General features: G+C 37.9%; 2 protein-coding genes across 5 annotated transcripts in view; one reads left to right on the top strand and one right to left on the bottom strand.

Annotated features, from left to right (window-relative positions):
* The window catches only part of TP53I11 (tumor protein p53 inducible protein 11), a 373245-nt gene that overhangs the window by 299499 nt on the left and 49391 nt on the right, over window positions 1-24355 (bottom strand). The gene's annotated exons all lie outside the window — the stretch shown is intronic.
* Window positions 1-24355, top strand: part of PRDM11 (PR/SET domain 11) — a 61277-nt gene that overhangs the window by 5659 nt on the left and 31263 nt on the right. For 3 of the 4 annotated variants that reach the window (XM_081937881.1, XM_081937878.1, XM_081937880.1), the window contains exons 2-6: window positions 9823-9985; window positions 13954-14051; window positions 15466-15569; window positions 18565-18827; window positions 19192-19259. In XM_081937881.1, coding sequence (XP_081794007.1) covers window positions 13957-14051; window positions 15466-15569; window positions 18565-18827; window positions 19192-19259 — 530 coding nt within the window. In that variant the 5' untranslated portion in view covers window positions 9823-9985; window positions 13954-13956. The remainder of the gene's footprint in view (window positions 1-9822; window positions 9986-13953; window positions 14052-15465; window positions 15570-18564; window positions 18828-19191; window positions 19260-24355) is intronic. The other variant, XM_081937879.1, reaches the window with a different exon arrangement.

The raw sequence follows: 24355 nt of genomic DNA, 5'->3' as shown, positions 1-24355 counted from the left end.
ACTGCATAATCTGTGGTTCACAACAGCTGTCCTTGCAATGCTCAAATAATTGTCAAATTGTAATTGTGTCAATAAAACACAGTTCTTTAATTTTAACTAATCTTGATATTTTGGCATTATAGATTCCTACATAAGTCTTAATGCAGTCTTTGATATGGAAATGATTCCATACCTCTCTTGTATAAAAATACAAGAGGAAATGCCAAAGTAAAAGCTAGAGAAGATTCTTAATAGTTCTTCAAATGAATGTTTAAGAGTTCCCAAAGTGGTCTACACAGTGAGAATATTGAAGGGAGGGATGCCGCATTTTGTGTAGAAATGGCAGGAATATAAGTGGAAATCCCCAGCAATCTTACAATACAATACAATACAATACAATACAATACAATACAATACAATACAATAGTAGAGTTGGAAGGGACCTTGGAGGCCTTCTAGTCCAACCCCCTGCCTAGGCAGGAAACCCTCTTAACAGACACTGTCTTCTAATTCCATGGACAGTAGATACAAATGGGAAGTAGAATGTTTCCAAAGCAACTGGCAAGAGTAGTGGGAATTTGAAACCTTGCCTTTCTTCTTACTTTATTCCAGGCTCAGTTTAACCGTGATGAACACTAGGAAAGTATATCCACAAGTGGCTGTTTTGATAATATTCTCTTGTGATATGATGAAGCTTCTATAAATATGATGACAAAACATGAAAAAGGATCTTGGCACTGTACATAGTGCTTATTTGCAGTCAACATTGCTTTTTTATCCCTGCTGTGCTCTGGGCTACCAATCCTTTGCATACCTTGGGAGATAGTATCAGTCACCATCTCCATGGAAATGTAATCCAAGTATTGGATACTATCTTCACTAGATAAATTACAGCATACCTTTTGATACACTGATTTCTTTTCCCTTTAAAGAGTATGCAGAGTGCTGGGCATTTGCCCACAAGATATTTACACTAGTATTATTATTATATATGCTTTATTCATTAAACATGAATTTCAGCCAACTGAACATTCAAAAATGCATTACAAATACCAGTGACTGGTGCTAATGGTTGATACGGTTTGCTGCCAGCGTACTAGGTATCAACCAAGTACCTTAAAATATAAGATGTTCCAGGTAGCACAGTTTTTTGCAGTTCTGCTGGTGTTATTGCAGAAAGCTGCAATTTGTTGATGTATCTTGTAAAATTCTTGGACATGGTGCCAAGTGCCCCGATGACAATGGGTATCACTGTTACATGCTTCATCCATAGCCGTGTAGTTTCGATGGCCAGGTAGCAATATTTCATGATTTTTTCTAGTTCTTTTTCTTCGACTCTGGCATCTCCAGGAACAGTGATATCAATAAACTGTACACTTCGGCCCTCTACAACTGTGATATCTGGCGTGTTGTGCTCCAAATGACGATTCATTTGTATATGAAAGTCCCACAAGATCTTCACCTCATTTTTCGATAACTTTTTCCACTTTATATTCTCATGACTTTCTGGATACAGGTAAATCATATTTTTTACATAATGACCAGTGGATTAATTTAGCAATTCGGTCATGTCTAGCTTTGTAATCAGTTTGTGCAATTTTGCTGCATTCACATATTAAATGTGAAACAGTTTTGACTATGTTATTGCAAAGTCGGCAGTTGGGGTTGTCAGTGGATTTTTGTATCTTCGCCTTCATGGCATTAGTTTGTAGTGCTTGTTCTTGAGCAGCCAGTATTAAACCTTCCGTTTCTTTCTTGATAGTTCCCATCTTAAGCTATGTCCATGTCAAGTTGTCGTCACATTTTCCTTCAATGTTTTTCAAGTGCTGTTCATGCAAAACTTTGGTTTTCCATCTATTTAACCTGTTTTTCCTTATATTCTGCCTTTGTTTCTGTTGTTTTTATGCTGTTCTCTGTTTTCACAGCCTGCAGCGATTTTTCTGTACGTTGGTTCACATAATCATTCAAACTTGGTTTTTCTTCTTCTACAGTTTGATGGATTTGCAATAGCCCCCTGCCCCCTATTTTTCTTGGCAGATACAACCTGTCGATGTCACTTTGTGGATGTGGTACATATTCAAAAGTTTGTGTGTTTTCCGGTCCACGTTTTCCAGTTCAGCCAGAGTCCAGTTGATGATTGCAGCTGAATAGCGTATCACTGGAACTGCCCATATATTAATGGCTTTAATTATGTTTCCAGCATTCAGCTTTGATTTTAATATTTTGCGGACCCTCCTGATGTATTCCTTTTGCGTTGACTCTTTGATTTTTCTATTCAAGATGTTATTTGTTTCCAATATGCCTAGGTACTTGTAACCATTATTATTGTTATTATTATTATTATTATTATTATTATTATTATTATTATTATTATTATTATTATTATTATTATTATTTTAAATAGGCGGGAAACTAAAAAAATAATAAAAAATAAACATGCATGCATACTCTGTACTAAAATTTAGAGCAGTGATGGCGAACCTATGGCATGCATGCCACAGGTGGCACGCAGAGCCTTTTGTCAGGGCATGCGAGGCTGAGTTCACCCTTTTTTAAAGCCATTTTTCACCCTTCCCAGGCTCCAGAGGCTTTATAGGAGCCTGGGGATGGTGAAAAGAGAACCCCCCCCCTAGAGGCTCTCTGGAGGCTTCATGAGCTTCCCTGAAGATTCCGGAGCGCAAAAAACCGGCCCTACGGGAAAGTGGAACTTCAGGAACGGACTTCGTGTTTGCTCGGTGGGTCATTTTTACTGCCCCGGAGGCTTCAGGGAAGGCTCTTGAAGGTCCCTGAAGCCTTTGGAGCGCTTAAAACGACCCTCCGAGCAAACCGGAAGTAACTTCTGGTTTGCTCGGAGGGTCATTTTGATTGCTTCGGAAGCTTCAGGGAAGCCTCCTGAAGGTCCCTGGAGCCTCCGGGGGGCGGGGGGGCAGTTTTCGCCCTCCCCATGCTCTTATAAAGCCTCTGGAGCCTGGGGAGGGCGAAAAAAGCATGCAAAAATGGGGGTGGTGCCTGTAGTGCGCACATGCGCACTGGAGGGTGTCGCACATTGCATTATGGGTGCGGCACATCTTCACATGACCTCCCTGCGCTCCCCCCACTTATGGCACGCGAGCCAAAAAAGGTTTGCCATCGCTGATTTAGAGCAAGGTTGGAAAAGGTAAGAATAATGAAGATATGGCCAAAACCAATGTAATATTTTAATAGCCTTTTTATCCTTTTATCTTTAATATTTATTAAAGAAACATTTTGTAATTCTTGGATGCACCAAACCTGAATGAAGTAGGGTTTTTGAAAGTGTAAAAGCAGCACCTTCTATTGACATCTTGACATAATTCTTTACAAATGAACTTCATAGGCAGGATTGTCCAGTTAAGTGAGCAAGAAGCTTGGAGGAAAATTTGCCCCTACATTAAAAATACTCTCTATCATGCATAGATGAATAAGTGCTGTTATCTAAAGTTAGAGAGCACTAAACTCTCAGATGAATATATTGTTTTATCAAAGAGTGCATGTGTCTTAACTATTTAGGTACAACTTTTGGACCTCTAAAGGTGAGGGAGAGAATTGATAAAGAGTGCAAAAAATAGTTAACTAATATTTAATAGCAGAGATATTCCACTCTACTTGAAGAAAAAGACCCTTTTAGATCCTGATAGGTTGGACAGTATTCTTGTCTCTAGTCTGCTTTTTCCTGGGTAAAACCATAAACTCCATAGTGGTATCACGATGCCTGAGAAAAGGATCATCTGGATTTACTTTAGTCAGGATTTAAACCTTGGTTCAGTACCAAAGTGGCCACTTTATTTAATAGATGTGAATAAAGAGTTAAATATTAGATGTGAATGCAACCATGTTAGTTTTATTGGAACTTTCAATATGACTGATCAGATAGGTCAGGAGGAACATCATTTTAAGACAGGGCTGTCAAACTCCCGGCCCACGGGCTGGATGCATCACACACTGGCCACGTCCAGGCTCATTTAACAAAGGGGGGGGGGGAAATCCCCCTTTGATGCTGCCGTGACGACATGAGTTTGACAGACCTGTTTTAAGAGGTTCAGATGCTTACCTGATCAGTGTTATTTGGTATAACTAATCCTATCCTGTTTAATATTTACATAAAACAATTTGAAGATGTGATCATAGAGTATAATATGGAGTGTCATCAGTATGTAGATGATGTGCAGCTGTAAATCTCATTCCAGCTACAGCTGGTATGTCTACCGAAGTCTTGTTTGATTTGAATGAGATTTAATAAGACAAAATGAAATCTGATTGTGAAAGAACTACTCTTAAAAAATAGTAAGGCTGATCAAGAACTCGCTCTATATTTAGATTTAAGAATGGTTCTCAACATGGCTTTGCTATTTGATGCACAGATGTGAGCTTTGGCACCAGAGACATTCTTTCAACTTTGATTGTAACCATTTACGTATAGCCTAATGATGTTCCCAGAGTGTCCCATTTCCTTGTTATTATAGATCAGTGGTTCTCAACCTTCCCAATGCCGCGACCCTTTAATATACTTCCTCATGTTGTGGTGAAACCCAGCCATAAAATTATTTTCGTTTGCTGCTTCATAACTGTAATTTTGCTACTGTTACGAATCGTAATGTAAGTATCTGATATGCAGGATATATTTTCACTATTACAAATTGAACATAATTAAAGCATAGTGATTAATCACAAAAACAATATGTAATTATATATTGAGAAATATTTATTTCTAATTACAAATAAATGAAATTTTGTCTTGAAGCATGATGTAGTATGTGTAACAGTCTTAATATAACAACAGTAAACTACATTGCTACATTTTGCGACAGTGTGCAATGTGAAATAGCAAAGCATTGTTCGGTGCATCCAACTTGTTGCACAGTAGCACAAAATGTGGTGAAACTTACTTAACGATGCTCTTGCTTAGCAACCAAAATTTTGGTTCTCTTTCTTTTTCTGTCTTTCTTTCTTTCTTTCTTTCTTTCTTTCTTTCTTATTTTCTTTCTTTCTTTTTTCTTTCATCTTTCCCACTTTCTTTTTTTCTTTATTTTTCTTTTTTCTTCCTTTCTTCCTTTATTTCTCTTTCTCTTTCTATCTGTGTCTCTCTGTGTGGCTCTTTGTCTCTCTCTCCCTCCCTCCCTCCCTCCCTCCCTCCCTCTCTGGCTCTATCTGTCATTCTCTCTCTGTATCTGTCTGTCTCTCTCTCTGTATCACTCTGTCTCTCTCCTTCCTTCCCCCCATCTCTGTCAATCTGTGTGCGTGTGTGCATGTGTTTCTCACTCACTCTCTCTCTGCTCCGGGCTGTAATTGTGTGGGGCGTGTGCACGCCTATGTTTTCCACGGCGTGGGACCATGACTGGAAGGCGAGGAATGCAAAGAGGACCAGCGGAGCCTCGTCCTTCTGAAGAGGACCTGTCCCGAAGAGGGCAGATGGAGTGGCACCGGTCTTGGGATGTTCTGCGGAGCCCTCCAGGGAAAAATGCCGCGGGGGATGACTTTTTAACCAGGCGGCTGTCAGAAAGAAGAGGGCAGCGTGCACCCGTGTTTTAGGCGACCCCTGTGAAAGGGTCGTTTGACCCACAAAGGGGTCGCGACCCACAGGTTGAGAACCGCTGTTATATATTATGGTAAAGCAGTCTAGGTGAAACTGCTTTATAGATACTTTTGAAGTTACAGTTTGGTCTAAAATACTGCACTTAGGGTTTTGACTGACTCTAAAGGATAGCATATTTTTTAGTTGCACTGGTTGTTAGTTGGTTTCCAGAAACTAATTTTGTATTTTCAATGGGCTAGTTTTGTATATTAAATGCCTAAATGGCTTAGGACCAAAGAACATGAAAAACTCTAAATTTATATCAATGCCATATGCCCAGTTTCTAAGAGCAGCTAGAAAAGTTTTCCTTCAAGTTCTGTTCCCCACCACTAATCAGTTCAAAAACAGAATTAAAATACTTTAATTAATGAATTACTCTAACAAGATAAAAATACTTTTTTTTCAAATCCAGTCATAACCTTTCTTTCTAATCTCTTTTCCCCTCAATTGTTGATAATTGCCAAAGTTCTATATTTATTATTTGCAGTACTGTGAGCGCTCAAAAGAAAACCTATTAATTTTTTTTATCATTTAAAACTTTAGGGCCTTGAGTGAGTAAACAAGAGATGGAGCTTATAGTAGAAATATTCCAGTCATCAAGTCTTTTGTTTTTAACAGCTTTTTTTCTATTTTGAAATGTGCATAATATATTTAACTTTTCATACTCTTTGGGGAAATTTAGAATGATGGATGTTGACATTTAGCATGCCTGGGTGGAATTAGCAAAAGATTAGTGAACAGACCAGGAATTACAAAGACTGACTTCAATGCAAAGCAGTAGGGTTAGCATTCATGAAGATAAAATATTTTTCTGAGATTCAGGAAAGGCTACAATTTCTTATCTAACTATATATGTTAACTACATGGGAGGAAAATGTATAGCAAACACAGTTGTTCTTTTGCTTATAGGTAATCCACATTGCCTTTTATTTCTTTTTTAAACTATTTCTTCCCCTCTTCCTCCCCAACTCTTCTCTTTCTCTCTCCCTCTCCCCCCCTCTCTCCATGTGTCTGATAAAGTAAATAGTGAATTGTAAACAATGTTTTATTTTTAACATTATTAACACCCCAACTCCAATAGTCTCTGTTTGTTTTAATTATCAAAAGGTTCTTCATTATTATTAATAGATATGAAGCTCTCAGTAGACATTCAGACAATTCTATTGAATGATATTAAAGCTGATATTATGCTATTAAAGTGTAATTAATACATGGAACAATGGCAATCAAAACATAATTGGACCAAAAGAAAAATAATGAATAGTTCACATAATATACTTTTTTACTATGATGGAATGTATTTCAGAGTTGCTGGAGGGAGGGACTACTTTCCTAGAGGGTAAGTGAATCTTGGAAAATTTGGTGAGCTGAAAGAGGGTTAAAAGAGCTCCTCCCTAGCAGTTCACAGAGTATATGCAGATAATTGCCTTAGCCTGGCAAGTTTTCTATTTGTAGGTGAAGAACAATAAAGAACTGTTCTGAAGTAACTCTACCTATTCCTCTTAGTTCTTTGAGACTGACATTTACAGCATTATGAAATTAACATTTTAAATGTGAGCCTGGAAGGAACATACTGTAGATGTTGAGATATAAATTAGTGGTTCATAACTCAACCCTAGGCTTATGTAATACTTGTAGTTCTCAACGTACAACCACAATTGGAACTGTAACTTCTGTTGCTAAGCATTGGAGTTGCTAACTGAATTGCACCGAATTTTACAACTTTTTGACATGGTCATTAAGCAAATCACTGCAAGTATTAATTGAATCAAAGGGTTGTTAAGCAAATCTGGTTCTTTCATTGACTTTGTACTGGGAAGCTGCCAAGGGAAAGTTGTAAATGGAGCTCACATGACCCCAGATGCTGCAACCATTGTAAATAAATGCCGATTGCCAAGTGCTGAAATTTTGATAATAGGACTGTGGCAAACGCTGTAGTGGTCATAAGTGTAAGAACTTCTTGTAATTAACTTTTCTGACTAATTTCGAACAGTTGTTAAACGAATGGTTGTAAGTTGAGATCTACCTGTAGGAGGGTCTGAATGAGGGTGAACAGGCTCAGGTTTTATCCCAACAAGAAAGAGTTCAGAAGTACTCCAGAAGTGCTATTCAGTAGGTTCTGACCAGTTCTGGAGAACCGGTAGTGGAAATTTTGAGTAGTTTGGAGAACCGGTAAATACCACCTCTGACTGCCCCACCCTCATCTATTTTCTGCCTCCTGAGTCCCAGTTGATCAGGAGGAAATGGGGATTTTGCAGTAACCTTCCCCTGGAGTGGGGAGAGAATGGAGATATTACAGTATCCTTCCCCTGCCACGCCCACGAAGCAGCGCCCACCAAGCATCCCACACCCACAGAACTGGTAGTAAAAAAATTTGAATCCTACCACTGAAGTACTCCCATACCAAGAGTATTCCATCTTTGATTTTGAATAAAGTACAGAATTGTTTCATAATTTGTTAATGTAATTTGGATATCATATTGGATTCATAGTTTCTGCTTGAACAGGAGATGGTAATTTTGGCTAGAAGACCTTTATGCAACTACATCTAATGTATCAGGAATGATCTTTAATGGATTGGAAAGCTCTGCTCATAACATACCCATGCTTTGGTCACTTCATCTCTGAACTATACACAGTGCAATATGAAAGGGACTACCCTTAAAGTTCATCCAGAAGAGTCAGCCCGTACTAAATGTAATATTTGAAGTAGTAATAGGAGACTTTATGTTTGTTCATGTAAAAAAAATCTCTACTTCAAAAACTCCACTGGTTACCAGTTTCTTTTCAAATTCACACTGGTTGTTCACTCTTAAAATCTTATATAATTTAGATCTGGGTATCTATGGGATTGCCTGCTGCCAAATAAGATCAGGAAGAATGGTTTCTCTCACTCACTCACTCTATGTCCCTTCTCTTAAGGAATATTACAGGATTTGTTTTTTCTGAAAGCCTTTAAAACCAGAGAGTCTTGCAAACAGACCCCTCACATACAGTATAGTTGTTGGAAATGTTTATTCCCATCTCAGCCCAATTTTTGGTTTCACATTGCGTTTCTTCCTAAGAAAGCAGTTGGCAATTGAGACATTACTATGTGCCATAATACAAACATTTAAGAAAGTGAGTCTTTCAATAAATGTTCGTATTATGGCCCGTAGTAACCTCTCAATTGCCAACTGCTCCTCCCATACACAACAGCCTAATAGGATGCATATTTCTGTGTACAATCTATGTATGCATTCTATGTATACATACATTCTAGTTTAAAATTGGAGTCCGATTACTAGCATTATTCCAAGGTTGAAATGTACAGTCACTCAAGTAGTGTAGTCAGTACATGTCAGAAAAAGACAAGAAATAGATAAAAAATATTGCTAAGGATAGTACCAGGACTCTAAAGAAAAAAAGAAAGGGAAAGTAGGTATTTCACAAAGTGTATGTGGTGAGTGTATGTGTGATCGTATTTGAATGAGTGTGGCATTATACAATATTTCTCTCACCCACTCTTTATTTTGGCAAATCTACAAAGTAGAATCACTGTGGTACCTGTGATCCCATCATTGGGTAGGAATGATAATCAAGGTAGATGAAATCAAAATTTCCTTCCCTTGATTTTTTTTTGAGGGGGGGGGCAGTACATTTGGGAGTATATTACATGTCTTTTTCTTAATCCCATCTCAGAGTACAAATAATAGTATCAAATAGTTTGAATTAACTGGTCAGATATGATTTCTGAGGAACAAAAAAGAGGTGTTGTCTATCCCTATGCTTGAATAAACAAAGGGGGGCATAAAGATTTTGGGCAAAGAGAAAGAGGCATCTTTAAGATTAAGGCTAAGAGCTTCAAGGCTAAGTGGGGTTGTTGTATTCTAAGAGCTTCTGCAAACGTCTTTGTCGTAAAGGAGTTACTAAAATGTTTGTTTAGGGTGCTTTTTATATGTGCAATAAATAAATTGACCTGAAAGAAAGATTAAGTATTTAAGAAGCTTGATGTCGCTTCACAAAAAAGTCAGTAATGGGAACAAAACTCCCTTCCTCCTAAATATAAGATGAGGAATTATTGTAATTCACGGAATCTTCCTTTCTGGTATAGTGCCGTTTTTAAAATTGTACTGCGTTCAGTGTTATATTCCTAAGGAATTCAAACACAATCTTCTCTTGCTGTATATGGAAGAGAAGCAGCCCTAAGAATAAAGGCATTCAAGAATCCAATGCATAACTTTGGTTTTATTTTTCATTTTCATTTTTTGCAGAGTGAATATTATGGAAATATTTAGACTAGAGAAGATGAGCTAAGTGTGTTTCAACCAAGTAGACAAATTTTCAAGCCCCGAAAAATGTCAGTTGTATAATGAAAGTGTTAAAAGCTTGCAAGAAATCAGACATCAAGAGCTGTAGGCTCCCACACTGCTAAAGGTAATATAAAAAATTACCAAAAATTGATATGATACCTGCATAAAATAGCAAAACTGGCAGGGAATTTGTCTTTTATGCTTGATCCTCTTTTATACATTATTGTGAGAGGAATATTTTTAAAATACAAAATATGATCTGCTTGTGCATTTAGGCACCTTTGAGGCCTTATTTCTCATTCACTTTTTAAATTAAAAAGTGTTTACATTAATTGTCAATGTACTGCAATTTTAATGTTGTATTTCAATGGTTATTGTTTGTGTATGCTTTTCAGAAACTGACCTGGGAAGCAGTATGAAAATATAATAAAATAAAATATTTTAAAACCTAATCTAAAAAGGCAAATTTAGGTCTGCTTTCAATATCAATTCTTTAATATACCTGTAAGTAAGACAAAAATATCTGTAAAACTTTTGAGAAGTGTTTATATAGGTCTTAAGAAGCTAGGTAACATCAATAATTAAAACACATTTTTAGTCTATGTTTCAACACAAAGTTTTCTAGACATGCGCAACAAGGTTTATTATGAAAAGAAAACTACAATAAATACCATCCATCAAAAGCAAAACCTGAGTTAAAATATATAATCAGTTATACACATCAGCTAATATCTGTATAATTTTATACATATCAGCTAATATCTGTATAATTTTAACTTTATCTTAACATGTCTATGGATATTCTCAGTTTTTCTTATCATGGTGAAAAATGGAATAGGCTTTTGAGAATGTTTTTAAAAACAAATAGGTTTACAGCCAGGGAGGGCTGTAAAATGTAGAAAGAGAATCCCAGTAGTTTTTATTACTCCTGGTCAAATATAAACCTAATATAGAGTGCCTGATAGAATGCAAACTGCAATTATTTTAATGTGGGTTTTGTCTTATGTCCTAAAAAGTAGAGAATCTGATTTACTATTTTTCTTGCAAAATTATATTCAAGTAGCAATGTGGCTCAACAGTCTGTATAGAATCAGGTGCTAGAGAAATAAGGAGATCCAGGCAGTTCAAATGAGTATAAAGACAAACTTAACTTCTCTACAAGTATCTGAACTACTAATGGTCAAAGCAATTTGAGGATAGATATGGAATTCACAGTGGAATGGACTTCAATCTCTTGTGAGGGTGACTGATTACGCCTTTGACCCCTCCCTCAGGCTCAGCCTGGTCATCTCCCATAACTATAGACTAAGAGAACTTGAAATACAGTGTAGAAAATGCTGATTCTGCATCCTGCAGTGTATTTTAATTAATTTTGTTCATCTTGCAGTGCTGCATTTCCTAGAATCAATAAATGTTTTCATTATTAGTAACCTGATTAGTATGAGGAACAAAATAATCCGTACCGTATTTATCGGCGTATAACACGCACTTCCCCCCCCCCGAAAAATAGGGGGCAAATGATGTATGCGTGTTATATGCCGATATAATGTTAAGAAGCCATGTTTTTACAGTATTAACAAGTACCGCAGTGACGTGAGGAGGAGAGACTGGCTGAATATTCTCTCCTCTCCCCGGACACCCGACTAAAACGCTTTCTTTCGCCCGTGGAAGAGCTCATGGGGGCGAAAGGAAGCGCTTTCCTCAGCGGGGTGTGGGCGAGAGGAGGAGGGAATGGATAAGCCGTCTCTCCTCTGCCCGACACCCGACTAAAAAGCTTTCTTTCGCCCGCGGAAGAGCTCGGGCGAGCGAAAGGAAGCGCTTTAGACAGCGGGGTGTGGGTGAGAGGAGGAGAGAATGGACGAGCCGTCTCTCCTCTCCCCGACACCCAACTAAAATGCTTTCTTTCGCCCGCGGAAGAGCTCGGGCGGGCGAAAGGAAGCGCTTTAGACAGCGGGGTGTGGGTGACAGGAGGAGAGAATGGATGAGCCGTCTCTCCTCTCCCCGACACCCGACTAAAACGCTTTCTTTCGCCCGCGGAAGAGCTCGGGCGGGCGAAAGGAAGCGCTTTAGGCAGCGGGGTGTGGGTGAGAGGAGGAGAGAATGGATGAGCCGTCTCTCCTCTCCCCGGACTCCTGACTAAAATGCTTTCTTTCGCCCACGGAAGAGCTCGGGCGGGCGAAAGGAAGCGCTTTAGACAGCGGGGTGTGGGTGAGAAGAGGAGAGAATGGATGAGCCATCTCTCCTCTCCCCGACACCCGACTAAAACGCTTTCTTTCGCCCGCGGAAGAGCTCGGGCGGGCGAAAGGAAGCGCTTTAGACAGCGGGGTGTGGGTGAGAGGAGAAGAGAATGAATGAGCCGTCTCTCCTCTCCCCAGACTCCCGACTAAAATGCTTTCTTTCGCCCGCGGAAGAGCTCGGGCGGGCGAAAGGAAGCACTTTAGACAGCGGGGTGTGGGTGAGAGGAGGAGAGAATGGATGAGCCGTCTCTCCTCTCCCCGACACCCGACTAAAACGCTTTCTTTCGCCCGTGGAAGAGCTCGTGGGGGCGAAAGGAAGCGCTTTCCTCAGCGGGGTGTGGGCGAGAGGAGGAGGGAATGGATGAGCCGTCTCTCCTCTGCCCGACACCCGACTAAAAAGCTTTCTTTCGCCCGCGGAAGAGCTCGGGCAAGCGAAAGGAAGCGCTTTAGACAGCGGGGTGTGGGTGAGAGGAGGAGAGAATGGATGAGCCGTCTCTCCTCTCCCCGACACCCAACTAAAATGCTTTCTTTTGCCCGCGGAAGAGCTCGGGCGGGCGAAAGGAAGCGCTTTAGACAGCGGGGTGTGGGTGAGAGGAGGAGAGAATGGATGAGCCGTCTCTCCTCTCCCCGGACTCCCGACTAAAATGCTTTCTTTCGCCCACGGAAGAGCTCGGGCGGGCGAAAGGAAGCGCTTTAGACAGCGGGGTGTGGGTGAGAAGAGGAGAGAATGGATGAGCCATCTCTCCTCTCCCCGACACCCGACTAAAACGCTTTCTTTCGCCCGCGGAAGAGCTCAGGCAGGAGAAAGGAAGCGCTTTAGACAGCGGGGTGTGGGTGAGAGGAGGAGAGAATGGATGAGCCGTCTCTCCTCTCCCCGGACTCCCGACTAAAATGCTTTCTTTCGCCCGCGGAAGAGCTCGGGCGGGCGAAAGGAAGCACTTTAGACAGCGGGGTGTGGGTGAGAGGAGGAGAGAATGGATGAGCCGTCTCTCCTCTCCCCGACACCTGACTAAAACGCTTTCTTTCGCCCGTGGAAGAGCTCGGGCGGGCGAAAGGAAGCGCTTTAGACAGCGGGGTGTGGGTGAGATGAGGAGAGAATGGATGAGCCGTCTCTTCTCTCCCCAGACTCCCGACTAAAAGTTAATAAAAAAAAGTTCTGAGCTACCCTTATTTTGCTTCAAAGTTCTTTATTTGAAATTTAATTTTTTTCCCTGAAATTTCCCTCTTAAAATGAAGGTGCGTGTTATACGCCTGTGCGTGTTATACGCCTGTGCGTGTTATACACCGATAAATACAGTATATACTGTATATTTAAGCAGATTTCAAGTATGTAAGAACTTAAGAGAATCTGCATGGTTTTCTGATGAGCTTGTCTAAAGTTATATGTGAGAAATCTTAGCCTGACTTAGCATATCTTGGGCCAGTTATATCACATGCATTGTCTTTTATGAAGTAAGAGTTGTAGTTCAAAAATTCTGAAACACCAGATTTGGGGAAACCGGTTTAGGGTAATATCAATAAACTGGCTTGTAGCTGATCTCCAGCTAATATCTAGAGAATTAGGAGACATCACCTACCCCCACACCCCCAATAGAGTTAATTTATCTGACATTATCTGCCGCTGGCAACATTTGTTATGAAAAGTGTGGGGAGATAATGGCTTTGTATTTAATTTTGGCTGTGGATGAAATAGCAGTATTTCATTTTGGCGTTAAAATGTTAATTAAATAGCAGATTTTATGAATGATGATATCTAATGTCATATCAGATGGAGAATCAATGTCTTTCAAGATCTGTTTAGCAAAACATTGTTTCAAAATGAAAATTTACCTTGTTACCTTTAACTTTTTTATAGAACATGACTGAAAAACTAAAGGATTGCTTGGGAGAAATGGTAACAATCAAGACAGAACCATGTTCTCCGTGCCAGGAAGAAGAATATGGACAATTTGGGTAAGCACCTTTAAATTTCTAACTTGCACCATCAATATAGGAGTCCTGTGCAAAGACAGATAAGGGGGATATGTCCATTCTGAGGTCACAGTGTAAAGCTTGGGCTTTCCTATTTGTGTCCCAGCTTCAGTCATAAGTAGTTCCCAACACTGGACACAACATCATGACATTTATTTGTTGGATTTTTATATACCACCTTTATTTTTTGTTCATTCAAGACAAAATACACATAATGCTTCTGCCTTCTACTTTCCACCAAAATAGCAAATCTTTTCCTTGAAAAGCATTTTGGAAGTATGTTTAAGCTGTTTTAAGATATTAACATTTATTATAAGATTGATTTGAAAACATCTTTTTTTTCTATATTCCCTGTGGCTTGGTCAGCATCTGGTTCTTCTTCCCAATCTGGTATAGCAACTTGAGTTAAGGGGAATAATATATCTTGTACAGAGAAAGAATAGAGCACCTGTTCATAACACACGGAGTGGAAAATGTGACTGGGACAAATACCTCTTTGTATTTCTGAAAGAGAGGGATTCAGCAGAGGGCAGAGTTGAGAAGAAGGCCTGATGTTGAATGGTTGATGGCTTGGTTCATAGTTCACTACTAAATCATGGTGTTTGGTGAAGGCTGTCTATTGTTAAATGACTATAATAAATAAAGTAACAAAGCCTTCTTCTGAGATAGTCTTCTTCCCTTTCCTTTATTGTGTATACATAGCCACATTATGAAAAATTGTCCACCCATGCTGTAAGGAATTAAAATAGCAAGTCAGAATAATATTTGTAGGAAAATAGGCAAACATATTTACTGGTATTGAGGTATTTCTGTCACTTAGGGAGCAAAATGGAAGCCAAGGACACAAGCCATTTGAAAATGGTTGAATGCACTGAAGTTTTGGCACCACGTCTACAAATTTCCTTCAGAAATGACCTCAGGGAAATTTGAAGACCTGTTGCCAGGACTCCAGTACACCTAATTGATTTGATAGTTTGCTCAAGAGAAGTTCCAAGAAGTGAGAATTTAAAAATATTTTGAAATAGGTAGTGACTAAATTGATATAAGAATTAGAAGCCAAGAAGCAGGAAATTAATTTTAATCTGAGCTAAAACAACAACTTTTGTTTTAACAACCCTGTAATCCCTTGTGTAATCAGGGCGATTGAATGGAACTGAATATTTACTGGCCGTATGACCTTCCTGATGCCTACACAGAGCTTATAGCAGATATTTTCTCTTTGCACCCAGAGAAATATCTGCCACTACCTAGGATCCAATACACATTTCCAGATTGTGAGGCAATAGCTCCACCTCTAGGCCACCAGCTACTCTAAAACAACAACATATGCTTCTTCTAATTTCTGTTTCTTCATTTTCTATAGTAGAATATCACATGTGTTCTCTTGTTTTGTCAGCTCTCAAAAGTTTGTCTCTCACTCTATGGATGTGGAGCCTAAAAAGCTAAAAGGAAAGCAGGAGTTGATTATGTCCAAAAGTTTTCAGCAGGTTGATTTCTGGTGTAAGTATCATATTGGTGATCTAACCATTCTAATATTAAAGCTTTAAAATAGAAAATACAGTGAAAAGAAAGCTCACAGTTGCTATCTTAACAACAGTGGTAAAACTAAGGTAGGGTTGTGCAATGTTTGGTCCATATTGGTCCTCTTAGGATTCCACAATTGTTGTTTTTCTACAAATAAATTTTAAAATGCTATTTTCTCCTAGGCGCTGCTTGGAGTGTCCAAGCACGGGTTAACTTCAGCTTGCTGCCCAAGGACTGAGTTCGAATTCTTGTAGCTCTGCCTTTGCTCCCCTCAGAGGCTCAGTTTTAAAAAACTCAGTCACCCTACAGGATGCAATTTGGGGAGATCCAGTCCTTGAGCAGCAGGCTGGACCCTCTAGTTAGCGTAGTATTGCTCCTCATAATTATCATTACCAGTTTAGTTAGCTCCTAGTTAGAATTCGTTGTTTTTCTGTAGTTTTCCTTTCAGCGTTTGAAGAATACGCGCGCAAGACAGGCTGCCTGGAGCGCGGAGCGCTTCTCGCCACGGCGAGGGCTACCGCACCGCGGGGGTTCGTTTGGCGGCTGCCGACGAACAGCTGGGGGTCAGGTAGGAATTTAGGATCCCAGCGCACAGCGTTAGGCTGTGGTTTGTTGCCCCGGCGTCTCACATGAAATCTCATAACAGTTCAAGAAAATATCCATAATCATGATATTTAATAATCTTGAAAGATTTGGGCTATTTTAAAATTAATTTTTAAAAATATTTATTTGGTGCCACAATGTTGTTATACATGATGGCATCGGCATTTAAAAAGGCTTCAAACCCTACAGCTAAACTGTTTCATATTTTTTATTATTAAATAGTATAGCTTATATCCAAGAGGCAATTTTAAATATATTCAGCAGCATTATTTAAATCCATGAAACCATCTAAGATATAAGAAAATTTGAAGGACAGAATTTTCAAAAGAGAGGCTCAGCAAGACTACTTCTCAACAGTTTTTATCTGTCATACATAAGATACCACAGGAAACAAGGCAAACTTTCTCTGACAGATTTGATTTTAATTCTCAAATTGATATTGTCCACTAGAAAAGTATTTTGTTACCTATAATGCTAACTGACATGACATTTTTATGTTTAATCTGTAAAATCCTTAGTGCTCTCTATGCTTGGTTGCTTGTTGCAAATGTTTCTTTCCAGAGTAAAGAGCTAGACATAAAGAAGCTAACTTTATTTTATTTATCAAAAGGGATATAATCAAGTAATGTCACTTTTACTTAAATTTACATCCTAGCTCCTCACATTAGATTTTTTTTTTAATCATAAGAGTCCCATGGCAGGAATGTAGCAAAACATTACATTTACTAAAAAAAAAAAAAATTCTCACCATAGGGTTGGTTGTGAATCTGACCCTATACAAGTGGTCCTCAATTTACGACCACAATGCAGCCCAAAATTTATGTTGCTAAGTGAAACATTTGTTAAGTGACTTTTGCTCCATTTTACGATTTTTTTTGCCACAGCTGTTAAGCGAATCATTGCAGTTGGTAAATTTGTAATAGGTTGTTACGTGAAACTGGTTTCCTCATTGAATTTGCCTGTCAGAAGGTAACAAAAGGTGATCACGTGACTCCTGGACTCTGCAACTATCATAAATATGAGTCAGTTGACAAGCATCTGAAATTTGATCCTGGGAGGCTGCAAGGGTCATAAGTGTGAAAAACAGTCATAAGTCACTTTTTTCCAGTGATGTTGTACCTTAACGGTCACTAAATGAACTGTTGTAAGTCGAGCATACATGAAGTCCAATAGAGATGTGCAAAATGATTCTTCTATTGAAAGAGAAAAAAGTTATCTGTTTATCTCATGTGGGTGAGAATTGGGATTCCAATTCAGAAAGCATTAAACATATCTCTTCAAGTTTATGTCCAAATTTACATTTAAACAAAACTTGGCAAAACTATTGTATTGTTCTGATACAATATGCAAGGAAAATTACATTAATTCTTCCTTAGTATTGCTTTGAACTCTTGTTTCAGTTCAAAAAGTTATAATCAATGTCACTGTTCTGACATAATTCCCACAGTGCTGATCTTGCCAAAATTGCTATTTCTTCATTTACATACATGTGCTATCTCCAATTATATATTGACAGCTTTATGAGGGTGCAATAGAATAATAGATAATGAGTAGTTAAGAGCCACCATAAATTTATCCAGTTGTAGTCTGGTAAAGCTGCTTTTTGCATTTCCATAAAAGAGATTTTTTTTTAAATCAAGCCTTGGAGCTATTGAAAAACCTCAGGAAATTATGAAAGGAATACAAGTACTAAAGGATTAATTGCAAACCTTGGCCTGATACTTAATTATGAAAAAGAGCTACTTCATACACAGTCATTTACATTATGATGTGAATGTAAACTATCAGGACTATTCACATGTATTTACATTTTTTAAAAAAATATTCATTGGGCCAGGAATAATCTCTAGTTCAAAGAGCCTCCACAGCAACTGTATTACATATTTTCCTGCCTTAACTCATACTATACTCTTTCCTTTGTATTGGTTTTGTGGAGTAAGGATGAGGTATACAGGGGAACATAAACATAGTAGATGTGGTAAAATAAAGTTCTTTACTTTTGCTTCTAGGAGTGGTTGGATTAAATGATATTTGATACTTTTAGGCAAGATTTTGTGAATTATACCTTCATTTAGGAAGCAAACATTTGCTTTACTATTGCAAATGTTTGCAGTATTGAATGAGCTGAAATCCTTGTTGAATGCATAACCTATGACTCAGAGAGATGTAGCTTTATGGCTGGGAATTGCTTTTTAATTTTAAAAAAAATCCCTCATATATTTTTGGTAATTTGTTTACAATGTTGGTGGAAGGTGTAACTCATCAGTAAGTTTTATTTGAAAATTAAAATTAAATTCAAAAAACTTACTGGCATCCTTAGCAAGATTAGGAGGGCTAGACTCATTCTTGTTATTTCCTCTTTCTATAGTTTGTGAGTCGTGCCAGGAGTACTTTGTAGATGAATGTCCAAATCATGGCCCACCAATGTTTGTGTCTGATACTCCAGTACCCATTGGCATCCCTGAAAGAGCTGTGCTCACTATCCCTCCTGGCATGGAAGTGATCAAAGAGCCACATGGGGAACGAGATGTGCGCTGCGTAAATGATGTTATCCCCAAAGGTCGCATCTTTGGACCATATGAAGGGAAGCTGTCTAGTCAGGACAAGTCAGCAGGATTTTTCTCTTGGCTGGTGAGTATTCTCAGCTGGGTGATTCTTTAAGGAATCAGTGAGATTAACATCTGGACATACTTGACTGTAATTCAGCTATAAGAAGAACATATGTAATTAAGAAACTCCTCATAGAACTAATCTTCAGGCAAGGATTAAAGTGTAAAGAACAAAGTAAAACTTTGGAGTCAGGTTTTCGTAGAAGAAAGCATATTTCCACAGACTGCAAAACCCAGCTGTCTTCCAGATGATTTTTTTTGTCAGCTCCAAGAAATAAATAGGATATATTGTTCTAAGAATGAAAAATTAAACTATTACATTTATTCATTTAATTACCTTAAAGTACATGATCTTAACTTTGTTACAAATGTATGTTTTTTTTCAGATTGTTGATAAGAACAACCACTATAAATCCATAGATGGAACAGATGAGACTACATCAAACTGGATGAGGTGAGTCTGTTTCCTATATATAATTTCCCTGTGTGTCTTTATTTGCATCTGTAAAAAGAAAGAATATACTTCCCTGTTTTCAGTCTTGAAAAACGAATTATGTATGACTTAATTTTTAATTTCATTGATACATTTTCTTTTAAATTTTGTTTATCCTCCTTTGTACAAAAAAACCCAGAGTTTTATAGGGGACAAAGACAGAGCTTGGTCATTACAGTGATTTAGAAGTGATTTCTGCAGTTTGCTTATATTTACCTTTTATGTGTATTAAAATAACTTCAAAAGGATTTGCTACTAGATCAGAACATAAATAGAAAAAAACTTGGTTGTAGGAAACTTGCTTGATCCTTTTTGTTAAGGTTATTGGCTGTTTTAACTTTGTTTTTAATGGCACAGGGGACAAGTAGAGTAGATGTATCATATCTGCATCAACAAATTTCAGTTTGATCACTCTCCTATTACTTCTTATTACATAATGAGTATTTCACAACTTTGCAACAACTTAAAAACAGAACAAATTGGTCAGTAATTGCTGCTGCTGTTTATTCCCTAAATCAGTTGCGATATACAGTATGCCTAATTATTGCAGTTGGATCAGTGTGTAAATTTGTGCTACAGATTATTTCAAATGGTAGCTGACTCATGGCAAAATACTTTGAAGATATTGTACTAAAAATAAGGCCTTTTAAAATAATGTAACAATGATATGAATAAAAATTATGGTATCTGCATTGCAAGAGTTGGGGAAATTTGATTTATAACTTCCAGCAATTCCTACTAGGAAGGCATATTATATATCAGAAATGTATCAATTCATTCCTTGAAGATATATTATACAGATGAAGTGGCACACTAGTATCAAATATCAGATTAACACTGGTTATTTTTAAACCATTCAAAACATGTCCTCCTATATAGAAATTTACAATATTATTTTGATTTACTTCAAAGGAAATCATATTGAACTTAATGTGATTTGTGAGTCAGCATGCCTGCATATCATTGGAGTGCAAATATAATAATAGTGAAGGTGGAATACAGAAGAAACTAAGTAGTCAATGAAAAGTATTTATCAAATAAAAAAAAATAACAAATTAAGGCAAATGTCTATATAACTATATTTATATTACAGTTTACTTGTGAGATGTGTTATTGTATATTCCAACCAGTTGGACTTATATACTGCTATACCAGGGGTGTCCAAACTTGGGAACTTTAAGACTTGTGGACTTCAACTCCCAGAATTCCCCAGCCAGCCATGCTGGCTGGGGAATTCTGGGAGTTGAAGTCCACAAGTCTTAAAGTTCCCAAGTTTGGACACCCCTGTGCTATACTATATTACAATGCTATACTAGTATTGTCTAGTATTGTTCATGCCAGTTTTTTCTTCTCCCTCCTTTTATTTTTCTTTTCAGATAAAATGTTCTGTGGCTACTACCAATAATTAATTTTCATTGACTTTGTGGCCATTTTAAAATATCTTTCCACAATTTAAAAAGAATATCTAACCGAATAGCCTGGCTCCAACAGAACATAGTGGAAATAGTGGAGCCATTTATAGGTTACCTTCTCAACTTCTTGAAAAGTCTGTTGAGTTCTGTAACATTTCTTGGTGTTAACAATTTGTCGGTATAATGTTGATTTTGGTCGCCACGATGTAGAAAAGATGTGGAGACTCTAGAAAGAGTGCAGAGAAGAGCAACAAAGATGATTAGGGGACTGGAGACTAAGACATATGAAGAACTGTTGCAGGAACTGGGTATGTCTAGTTTAATGAAAAGAAGGACTAGGGGAGACATGATAGCAGTGTTCCAATATCTCTGGGGTTGCCACAAAGAAGAGGGAGTCAAACTATTCTCCAAGGCCCCTGAGGGTAGAACAAGAAGCAATGGGTGGAAACTAATCAAGGAAAGAAGCAACTTAGAACTGAGGACAAATTTCCTGACAGTTAGAACAATTAATCAGTGGAAAAGCTTGCCTCTAGAAGTTTTGAATGCCCCAACACTAAGTCTTTAAGAGATGTTGGATAGCCATTTGTCTGAAACGGTATAGGGTTTCCTGCCTAGGCAGGGGGTTGGACTAGAAGACCTCCAAGGACCCTTGCAACTCTGCTATTGTATTGTATTGTATTGTATTATTGAAATTTGCAGTTGAATGGGAAACAGTTTTATTCTATCTTTTCAGTTTGCTGCCTTTCTATTTTCTTTCATATCGTCAAGTTGTAATAGGCTGGCATAGCATTGTTTCTTATTTTCTAAAAATGCTTGGGTCACATCATTAAAAATAGGTAACATGATAGGGAAAGGAAGATACTGTATTTGTAAACTGCCATGTTAGCTAGGGAAATATGCTACTAGTAAAGAGAAATGTGGGCTACCTTCTCTCATTGGAATACGATAACCAATTTATGGTTACTGGTGATGTTGACAGGAATATAAACCTAGAAGGATACCAATTCTTTTAAAATATTGCCTGGATTTAAAACTGTAATGGTAGAACAGCTTCTTTTATGGCTTATGCTGCCTCAAAGTAGTCAAAGTATTCAAAAGCATAGATTTCTTTCTTTTCCTACATTTTATTTTGCTAAATTAAAATTTGAAATATTAGGATATACATTTTGAGCTTCGCGTTCTCTTTGGATGTAAGGTACTCCAGATAACGACAGTACAATTGATGAGACCTACTTCTTGGCAGTTGCAATTATGGTTAAATTAGAACTGCCCAAGCCTTCTAAAATAAGTTCTTGAAGAATTCATTACTAAAATGTAATTTATTTCTGAGTACATTAACTTAGGTTTGCATGAAAGTCTGGTGTAATGGATTATACTGGATGTAAAATTCAACAATACAGAAAATGAAGGATTTTGACAAAATACAATATAGTATATTCTGAATTATTCTGGGGCTCCTAGAATATATGTTGATATAATTTATCATGGAGTAAGTGTATTCTGTGCTATTTGTGGGGAATGGTTGTATGTTATTAAAATGTTCTATCTGTCACATTTTTGAACTATGCAACATTGCATTTTACATAAATATGGAAAGAGTCTTTTCTGTTTAAGTGTATTTATTTAGCATATGGCAAATACATCGACTTATAGTAGTTAGAGAGCCATGAGTTCTACTGAGATGTCTGGCTGCCAACTGTCGTTAACTGCCAATTCTTCAGTGTAGTCTAGCTGCCACTTGTTACTAGTCATTTGGTTCACACTACTGTGCTATCCAGGGTGCACCACGATGCGAACTAGCATCACACACCCACCACACACACCTGGTTAAGTATTTGTCATAGACATGTGATAAACATTATGGGTGGATCAGGAAGACTTTTTAGCAAACTATTGTATATGTTAGTTGTAGGATATTTGCTAAATTTGTCTGGTATGAAATGTCAATCAAAGCCCATAAGAGATAGAACATTTGGATGAAAATTATATCCAATTACAAAACATTATGGAAAATAACTGAGTGAATATTTGTTGCAGATAAATATCACAAGTTCTCAGATTCTCCCCATTTCCCAAACAGAGTTGTAAATTTTGAATGTAGCCATGGTTCTTTTTAGCATCTCATTTCTCTTTTGTCTGTTAGAATTTGTTTGCAGTATCAAGTAAACTTTAATTAACCTATTGAACAGAAACACTATTCATTGTTTTCCATGAAAAAAGCAACATCATTTAATCAAGGAGGAGAAACAGTTGGTAATCTTGGGAAATTCTCAGTGTGGAAAATACAGAATACCCTTGCTGATTTTATTTATTGATTTGGTATAATGTGTTTAATCCATTAGGTCTCTTGAGTCATTGCCCTGTTGTAAATACCTTCAGGGTTCATCGTTTTTAACCCCTAGAATTGTTTTTTGTATCACAATATTTGGTAGTTGTTTTGTTTCTTACCAAAGATAATTACATTTCTCCAAGAACGAACAAAGCCTCCAAATACCTGTTCATTTACATGCAAAGATTACACAACAAATGGTACACGTTGCACGTGTATCTTTGTTCCCCACCAACCTAAGAGGACTGCTGTTTTACAAACAAAATATCTTGTGTAAGAGTGGAAGGCATTATCTTGAGAGGAAAGTCATCAAGCTGGAAATTAATATACAATGGGACATGTTTCTTGTTTTTAGTAGTGTGAGTATATCACATTGATTTCCTTTTACCATTTATCCTTTGTGGGATATTGAACCCAAGGAATATGACTGAACGAAAGAGGAAGCCCAAGTTCTCCAGAGAAGAACTGGACATTCTTGTCACTGAAGTGACTCGGAACGAAGCCAGGCTGTTTGGAAGGGACACAATACGTCTATCTCATGCAGACAGGGACAAGATCTGGGAAGTTATAGCCAGAAAAATCACATCAGTGAGCCATGTTCCTAGGTCTGTAAAAGATATTAAGCACAGATGGGATGACATGAAAAGAAGGACCAAAGACAAACTGGCATTCATGCGGAGGTCCATCTCCAGTCCCAGCAGCCCGGGGAGGCCCTCGGCCATTGTCCTGACCGCCCACGAGAGAGCCATCAAGTCGACGCTGCATTCGTCACGCCAGATGCAGGGCTTCCGGAGAGCGGATCTGGACGTGGTTGACAGCCCATCAACCAGTTGTAAGTATTATCTCTTGTCTGTTCCCTGCTGTACAGCTTGGTTCTGACAAAGAAATGTATTATACAAAAGAAAATGCTTCACTTTTAGGTGAAGAGAACCTTCTAGTTTAGGTTTCCTGAAGTATTTAATACTTCCTGGCCTGGTTACTTCGTTCATTATTGATTCATGAAGCTGTATCTTGAATAAACTGATTTAGGCTGTGAACCTTATTATTCAGGTTAGCATAAAGGATAGAAAATATGATCTATATAACAACATGTATGATATATAGCACATGCATCTATAGAACGACATGTGTGATATATAGCACATGCATGTATGCAACAAGGGAGAGAAGGAATCACAAATGTAAATCTTATTGTCATCATTAATACATCCTATATAAATACCAGATTTTTTATTGTTCATAGAACGCATATTTGCTTACTCAAAAAAATTATTTGTAACTACTAGTGGCATTTATTCACAGTCATGCAGAGTGAC

The sequence above is a fragment of the Natrix helvetica genome, assembly GCF_964273705.1.
Source record: "Natrix helvetica genome assembly, chromosome: 1".
In the NCBI taxonomy this organism is placed as follows: Eukaryota; Metazoa; Chordata; class Lepidosauria; order Squamata; family Natricidae; genus Natrix; species Natrix helvetica.
This window is presented reverse-complemented; position numbering and strand designations above follow the sequence as displayed.